At 46.4% G+C, this 8,790-nt stretch overlaps 1 protein-coding gene across 1 annotated transcript in view; it reads right to left on the reverse strand.

Moving 5' to 3' along the window:
• Positions 1–8,790, reverse strand: part of LOC109922504 (pinopsin-like) — a 12,321-nt gene that overhangs the window by 801 nt on the left and 2,730 nt on the right. Inside the window, exons 2-4 of the mRNA XM_020522554.2 lie at positions 7,207–7,389; positions 3,909–4,054; positions 887–1,126 (exon numbers count right to left, since the gene is read on the reverse strand). Coding sequence (XP_020378143.2) covers positions 887–1,126; positions 3,909–4,054; positions 7,207–7,389 — 569 coding nt within the window. The remainder of the gene's footprint in view (positions 1–886; positions 1,127–3,908; positions 4,055–7,206; positions 7,390–8,790) is intronic.

Consider the following 8,790-nt stretch of genomic DNA (forward strand, 5'->3'; position numbering starts at 1 on the left):
AAGAGTCTAATGATGACCATGAACGCATTGTCGATTGTTGGGAAAACCCATCTGGTTCACTAATGTCCTTTAGGGAAGGAAACTGCCATCCTTACCTGGTCTGGCCTACATGTGACTTTAGACCCACAGCAATGTGGTTGACTCCTAACTGCCCTCTGGCCAATAAATGCTCCCTAGGGGTGGGGTCATGAAGCCTCAAATGGATTTTAAATCAAAGATAAGAATTTTAAAGTGGAGGTGTTGCTTATTGTGGGCTTGGTGTTGGTCACTGAGCCCAGAGAGGATGGTAAATTGGACTTTGTGCAAGTTTGGGCATCAACTATGGGATGTTGGATGGATTCATTTAATGGGGAAGATTGGAGACCAGCAAGGGGTGTGTTGGAACAATCAAGTTTAGAGGGGAGGAAAGTATGAGTCTATGAGACTCCCATTCCCCAGTTTCTATCACATTCACAACTTTGAGGAAAGTTCCAGAGAATCACATGATCAAATCCTTGGTTGCCATCATTCCAGATTCTCCCAGACGTGCCAGAGATTGGTGGATAAATCTCCAAAACGCTGCAGCAACCAAGGACATGGAGAAAAAAGGCAGAATGGTTTTTATTCTCTTTGAACATGCGTATTCACAATTAAAAATTGATCAGGGATAAATTGATTGACAGACAGGAATTCTCTAATCGCATAATGGAGACTATGGAGAGGTGGGGCTTGGTAGGGATAGAGTGACCAATGATAGGAGAATGAAGTGGTAGGTCTGAGGGCAGCCAGATTCCTGTGATAAAACCTCCAGGAGTCCATTGGAGTGGAGTTGGCAACAGCTAACTCATGACAGCCTTGGTTCAAACATGAGTGAAAAAAGAATAACATGCAGGAGAATCGTTCCTACCTGTTTGTTCATGAAGACATAGATAATGGGGTTGTAGACGGTGGCGGTCTTTGAGAAATAGGATGGCATGGAGGCCAAGGTCGGGTGAATCACAATGTCCTTATCCACAGCAACAACCAAAGCAAACGTTGTATAAGGGAGCCAGCAGATCAAAAAAGCCATCACCATGGCCACCACCATGCGGCTAACCTCTCGTTCTGCTCGCTGTGTTGTCTGACATTCTTTCTGTTGCTGAGCAACCTGCAGAAGGAAGCAGTGAACATAAGTACCAGGAGTAGGCCATTCAAACCCTGCTCTGCCATGGCTGATCTCGTCTCAGCCTCAACTTCACTTTCCTGCCCGCGACCCATACCCTTCAACCCATTGCTCGTTGAACATCAGTCTATCTCCCCCTTAAATTTACTCAATGTCCCAGGATCCACCTGCGGTTGTGAATTCCACAGATTCATGACCCTTTGAGAGAAGTAATTCCTCATCATCTCTGTTTTAAATTTGCCCTCCCCTTAGTCTAAAACCATGACCTCTTGTTCTGGATTGCCCCACCCTTCGTTGATCTTTAAAGGTTTCCCAATTTTCCAGCCTACCACCCACTTTTGCGATATGGTATGCATCAGTTTTTGTCTCAATATCATCTTTAACTTCATTGCTTAGCCATGGATGTTTCTTTCTCCCCTCTCTAACAATCTTGCTTCCTCTCTGGCTATCTCCTCAAACATCAATCAATGGTCATCTCTACCTGCCCAGTTTTCCTGCACAGTTCACAAGGACCAGATCTGTCATAGGGTCATACAGCTGTGCAGCCTGGAAACAGACCCTTTTGACCAACTCATCCCTGCCGACCAGATATTCTAAATTAATCTAGTCCCATTTGACAACGTTTGACCCATGTCCCTCTAAACCCTTCCTATTCATATACCCATCCAGATGCTGTTTAAATGTTGTAATTGTACCAGTCTCCACCACTTCCTCTGGCAGCTCCTTCCATACACTCACCACCCTCTGCGTGGAAAAAGTTGCCCCTTAGGTCCCTTTTAAATCTTTCCCCTCTCACCTTAAACCTATGCCCCTCTAATTTTGGACTCCCCCGCCCTGGGGAAAAGACCTGGCCGATTCACCCTATCCAAGCCCCCCATGATTTTATAAATCTCTATAAGGTCACCCTTCAGCCTCTGACGCTCCAGGGAAAATAACCTCAATCCATTCAGCCTCTCCCTGTAGCTCAAACCCTCCAACCCTGGCAACATCCTTGTAAATCTTTTCTGAACATTTTGAAGTTTTAACCATCCTCCCTATAGCAGGGAGATCAGAACTGAATGTACTATTCCAATAGTGACCTAACCAATGTCCTGTACAGTCACAATATGATCTCCCAACTCCTATACTCAATGCATTGACCAATAAAGGCAAGCGTACCAAATGCCACCTTCACTACCCTGTCCACCTGCAACTCCACATGTCCTCATGTCAATGGAAGTAGCTTTGTTTAATTCCAGAACACTAGTGTGGGACTCCAGTTTCTCTCCCTCCAACTGAAATTCTAGCATGCTGTGATCACTCTTCCCCACAGGATCCTTTACTATGAAATCATTGATTAACTCCACCTCATTACACAATATCAAATTAAGAGGAAGGTTCACCAGACCCAGAAACGTTATCTCTGATTTTTCTGCACAGATGCTGCCAGACCTTCTGAGGTTTTCTGGCAATGTCTGTTTTTGCTCCAGAATAACCTGCTCCCTGATTGGTTCCACAACATTCTGCTCCAAGAACCAATCTATAAAATATTCAATGAACTTTCCTTCAAGGCTAATTGGATTAACCCAGTCTATATGCATATTAAAATCACCTCCTGATTATTGTTATATCTCTTACAAGCCTGGCGTATTTTCTGGGTGATACCATGCCCCACTGAGGATCTACTGTGTGGGAATCTATACATTACTTCCACCAAGGAGTTCTTTCCCTTGGGCTATTTCTAATTTCTACCCAGTCTGATTCCATATTTTGATCTCCGGTGCTGATATTATTTCTCACTGATCCCTCCTTTACTGACAAAGCTACACCTTCTCCTTCTGCCACCTGCCTATCCTCCCAAACAGCTCACTGATACCTTCTAGAGTCTTCTCAAAGAAATGAAATTCATCAAGATCAGAGAAATAAGCACTGTCCCCCATCAAACACTCCCAGGACAGGGACAGCACGGGGTTAGATACAGAGTAAAGCTCCCTCTACACTGTCCCCCCATCAAACACTCCCAGGACAGGGACAGCACAAGGTTAGATACAGAGTAAAGCTCCCTCTGCACTGTCCCCCATCAAACACTCCCAGGACAGGGACAGCACGGGGTTAGATACAGAGTAAAGCTCCCTCTACACTGTCCCTATCAAACATTGTACACGATGAAGCAGCCAGTGTGGGTATGAAGTTGCACATGGCTGGGCCTATGCTGTAGGCTTGTGTGAGGAACATGAGTAAACTGGATGGGTCTGTATGTCATTGGGTTACTATCCCATCCCCACTGACTCTCACATTCACCGAATACACCTCCTTCCGGTGGGTTTCTGTGGGGAGAGGGGCTGCCAGCTGCTGAGGTGCCCTGGGGAAGGGTCTGAGGGTGTGGGACAGAGGGACAGGAGGCAATTGGGGGAAGGGAGTACACAGCAAGTGGGAGAGGTTTGGAAGCCTCTTCCAGTAATGGCAGTGGATGCTGGTTCAGTTGCTCATTTTAAGTTGGAGATAAATTTTTGTTGTGCAAAGATATTCGAGGATATGGACAAAAAGGCAGGTATACAGAGTTAAGCTGCAGATCAGGCTCAAGGGGCTGAATGGCCTACTCCTGCCTGTATGTTGCTCTGAGTTGTGGGTACATGAGGAAGCAGGACAAGAGGAATGGCCTGTCTGCCATTCCCTGTCAAACTTTGCCAGGGCCAGGACCTGAGGAAGTGCCCAAGTCTCTGGGGTGCGGGTAGAGTATAGACAAACAGAGCAGCAAGGACCTCCCCACCCCCACCCCCATACTCACAGCTCGGAGAACCACCAACAAACTGACATAGGAGAAGATGATCAGGCTCAACGGCATCATGAAGCAGGTAACAAAGAGAGCGACCACATAACTGTTGTTGTTACTCCCTCCCGTGTACCAGTTTGGTCCACAAGATGTTCGCAAACCTAATGCCCAGAAAAGAGATGGTTTTAATAACTGACCTGTCACTGTACAGGCACAGGGTACACAGTACAGGCACACTCAGCCAGTACACAGTACAGGCACAGGGTACACAGTACACGCAAACTCAGCCAGTACACAGTACAGGCACAGGGTACACAGTACATGCACACTCAGCCAGTACAAGTACAGGGTACACAGTACACGCACACTCAGCCAGTACAGGCACAGGGTACACAGTACAGGCACACATAGCCAGTACAGGGTACACAGTACAAGCACACTCAGCCAGTACACAGTACAGACACAGAGCACGGTGTACACAGTACAGGCACACACAGTCAATACATAGTACAGGCACAGAGTACAATGTACACAGTACAAGGCACACACAGTCAATACATAGTACAGGCACAGAGTACAATGTATACAGTACAGACACAGTCAGTGCTCAGTACAGGCACAGTGTACAGTACAGGCACACAGTCCATACACGCACAGTGTACAGTACAGGCACACAGTACAGTGTACATAGTCTGAGTACATGCTGCAATTATCCACTACAAGTACACACTAAAAGTACACTGGGTGGCTACAGCCCCTGCCTGACAAATTGGAAAACTGCCCATTTAGGAGTTGGGACGTCATGTTGAGGTTGTACAGGAGGTTAGTCAGGCCTCTTCTGGAGTAGTGTGTGCAGTTCTGGTCGTCCTGTTATAGGAAAGATATTATTAAACTGGAACAGGTTCAGAAAAGATTTACCAGGATGTTGCCAGGAATGGAGGGTTTGAGTTATAAGGAGAGGCTGGATAGGTTGGGACTTTTTCACTGGAGTGTAGGAGAATGAGGGTGACCTTATAGAGATTATTAAAATCATAAGGGATATAGATAGGGTGAATGACAGGGGATGGGGAAGTTCAAAACTAGAGGGCATAGGTTTAAGGTGAGAGGGACAAGATTTTAAAGGTATCGGAGCGGCAACGTTTTAACACAGAGGGTGGTTTGTGTGTGGAATGAACTGCCAGAAGAAGTGGTAGATGTGGGTACAGTTACAACATTTAAAAAGTGTTGGACAGGAAGATGAATAGCAAAGGTTTAGAGGAATATGGGCCAAACGCAGGTAAAAGGGATTAGTTTAGTTTGGGAAATTGGTCAGCATGGACAAGTTGGAACAAAGGATCTGTTTCCATGCTGTATGACTATATTGTCAATACACAATGTGAGTGTGTAATGCAGGTTGTCATGGATACAGACTCTTCACAGCTTCCTGAAGGACAGCGGAAATTCGGAAAATGAGTAGATTTCACAACTACTGTGTACAGTTCTGGCTGCCCTCCTAGAGGAAGAATATCATTAAATTGGAAGTTTAAAAACACTTCACCTGACGAAGGAGCAGCACTCTGAAAGCTTGTGATTTCAAATAAACCCGTTGGACTAAAATCTGGTGTCTTTCTACATTGGAAAAAGGTACAGAAAAGGTTTACCAGGACTGGAAGGCAGAGATTGGGGAAAATGAACAGCATCAGGAGTAACAGTATACAGCAAACTCCTGGGAGTAACAATTTGAAACTGGGGAGGTTATTTATGATGTTGAGGAATAAATAGGACACCAAGGGAGATCTCCCAGTCTCCCTCAGAACAATGCCACGGAATCTTTCCCATCACCGTGACAGGGGGCAGATTCATGCCTCCTTTAAAATCCCCGTTCCAACAGGGCAGCACTCCCCCCAGTACTGCACTGGTGGGGTGGCCCAGACCACAAGCTCAAGTCTCTAACAGGCTTTTGAACCGCAATCTTCTGGCTTAGAACTGGAGAATAGCCCACTGAGCATAAAGATAAAAGGAAGGGGGAAACATTAATTCTACCCTCAGAGAAATGTTCTTCAGGAGCATCCCATGGGTCTCTGATCGGATTGTTGCAGAAATCATGAAGGAATGGGGAGAACTGGAGAAAGGACGGAAATTATTCTCTCGGGTGATACCGGAATTGAGAGGTTCTGTCTCCCACGAGAGGTTGAAGAGATTGGGATAGTTTTCCTGGAAAAGAGAAGACCGGGAGGTGACCTGATCAAGGATTTTAAGATTATAACAGCGGTTGACACAGTTACTGTGGAGAAACTGGGTCATAAATGTAAGATAGAGGCAGTCAGCAATTCAGGAAAAGACTCCTTTAGCAAAGAGTGTTTAAATTGTGGAACTGGGGTGTGCAGGAAAAGGTTAGAGCGATGTATACTATTGATATGGTGAAGAGGAAGCTGAGTAAATGCACGAGGGAGAAAGGAACAGAATGATATGGTGAGAGGGTGGGAAGGGGCCTGTGTGGAACAAAAACACTAGCATGGAGCAGATGGGCTGAATGGCCTGTTTCTGTGCTGGGAATTATTTATGATTCTCTATCCGAGGGGGTAGGGCATGCTCAGATTGTGAGTCCATTTCAGACTGAAATGGATCAATCTTTGGACAAAGGGAGTGTGAGGGTAGGGTGGGAAGGTGGAGCTGAGGTAAAAGGTCAGCCATGATCTTATTGGACAGTGCAGGAAGGGGCTGAATGGCCTACTGCTCTGTGAGTGTTTTTTTTGTAATGTAAAGAACAGTCCAGCACAACAACAGGCCCTTTGATCCACCAAAACCTGTGCTGACACACAATACCTTTCTAAAGTAAAAACCCATTGCCTCTACATGGTCTGTGTCCCTCTATTTGCTGCCTATTCCTGTTACTGTTAAACGTTACTGTTGTATTCACCTCCATCACCTCCTCTGGCAGCACATTCCAGGCACCTACCATCCTCTGTGTAAAAATCTCGCCTCTCACATCCCCTCGAAACGTACCCCTTTTTACCTTAAACCTATGTCCCCTAATAATTGACATTTCTACCCTGGGAAAAAGTCTCTGACAATCCATTCTATCCCTGCCTCTCATCATTTTGTAAACTCCTATCAGGTCATCCCTCAGCCTTCGACATTCAAGTGAAAACAAACCACATTTGTCCAACCTCTCCTCATAGCTAATACCCTCCAAACAGGCAACACCCTCTGCAAAGCCTCTGTGTCTTTTGTGTAGTGTGGCGACCAGAACTGTACACAATAAATGTAATGCTTTGTCAATTGTGTTTGAGGTGGCTGTGTGCCCAGAATATTTGTCCCCACGTTGTCTTACCCTCAGGTACATAACTACTCCAGCCCAGGAGAGGGGGCATTGTCCACACCAAAGACCAGATCCAAGTGAAGAGACAGCCCAACACTGCGTGCCTCTGTTGGAAGCGGAAATCGCCCATCGGTTTGCAAATGATGATGTACCGCTCGAAAGCCAGGATCGCCAGCGACCACAGTCCCACAATACCTGTCAGGAGCAACAAACAAGACGACTGAGTTGCTCCCCTTCCATAGAACAGTACAGCAAAGTTCAAGCCCTTTGACCCACGATGTGCTGACCTATTATCCTACTAAGATCAATCTATCCTGCAGACCCTACATTATACTATCATCCATGTGCCTATCCAAGAGTTGCTTAAAAGTCTCTAAAGTACCTGACTTCACTACCACTGCTGGCAGCGCATTCCACACGCCCACCACTCTCTGTCTATCCCACTCTCTGTCGCTTGTGTCACCCTCTAAGCCCTCTCTGACACCTTGAGCTAACGTGGTGATTCTACCGAAAGTCCTCGTCCTGAGACCCCTGGTTTTGTTGCTGCTAACTCACACCCTGGCTTGGAGTCTCTCGTCTCCGTTCGTGAACAGTGTCCACTCACTTCCTGAAGGGAGTTTTTGGGTGTCCTCCAGACTCCAGGAAACACTGGATATCTTCTCCATGAGTAGCCATTTATCAACATCAAAAACACATCAGTATTGTTCCCAACAGCCTGCCTTCCCCTGTCCATCAGCCTTGTTTATGGCTGTCCCTTGGCAGAGGTTTGGGACATTTATCAAATAGTGGGATCAGAAAGGATAAAGGCACCAGATACATGGGAACACCACTCCCTGCAAGTTCCCCTCCAAGCCACTCACCATCCTGACCTTTTTAATTCATTCACAGGATGAGGGGCATCGCTGGCTAGGCAGCATTTATTGCCCATCCCTAATTACCCGGGGGCAGTTATGAATCAACCACATTGCTGTGGGTCTGGAGTCACATGTAGGCCAGACCAGATAAGGATGGCAGTTTCCTTCCCTAAAGGACATTAGTGAACCAGATGGGTTTTTCCGACAATCGACAATGAATTCATGGTCATCATTAGATTCTTAATTCCAGGTATTTATTGAATTCAAATTCCACCATCTGCTGTGGCGGGATTCGAACCTGGGTGTCTGGATTAACAGCCCATCAATAATGCCACTAGGTCATTGCCTCCCCCTAAATACTTGCAAACATATCGCCGTTCCTTCATTGTCGCTGGGTCAAAATCCTGGAATTCCCTCCCTAAGGGAAATTGTGGGTCAGCACATGGACTGCAGCGGTTCAAGAAGGCAGCTCACCCCCACCTTCTCAAGGGGCAACTAGGGACGGGCAATAAATGCACTTGCCCACTAGAGATGGGGCTGATTACCCCATTCTGTAACCATTAGCTTTGGCCCAGCGAAACCTGGGCGACATGTCACAAAGTGGTTAACAGCTCCAAACAGTGATGGAGAAAAGCAAATGGAATTTGCCTCGAGAATAAAAATGACACTTCTGTTAGACAGACCCGTGTTCCCCTGCACTAATTAGCCCCAGTTCTGGGCTCCGTCCGCACTAATTAGCCCC

This window comes from Rhincodon typus, chromosome 26 (assembly GCF_021869965.1).
Source record: "Rhincodon typus isolate 14 chromosome 26, sRhiTyp1.1, whole genome shotgun sequence".
Lineage (NCBI taxonomy): Eukaryota > Metazoa > Chordata > Chondrichthyes > Orectolobiformes > Rhincodontidae > Rhincodon > Rhincodon typus.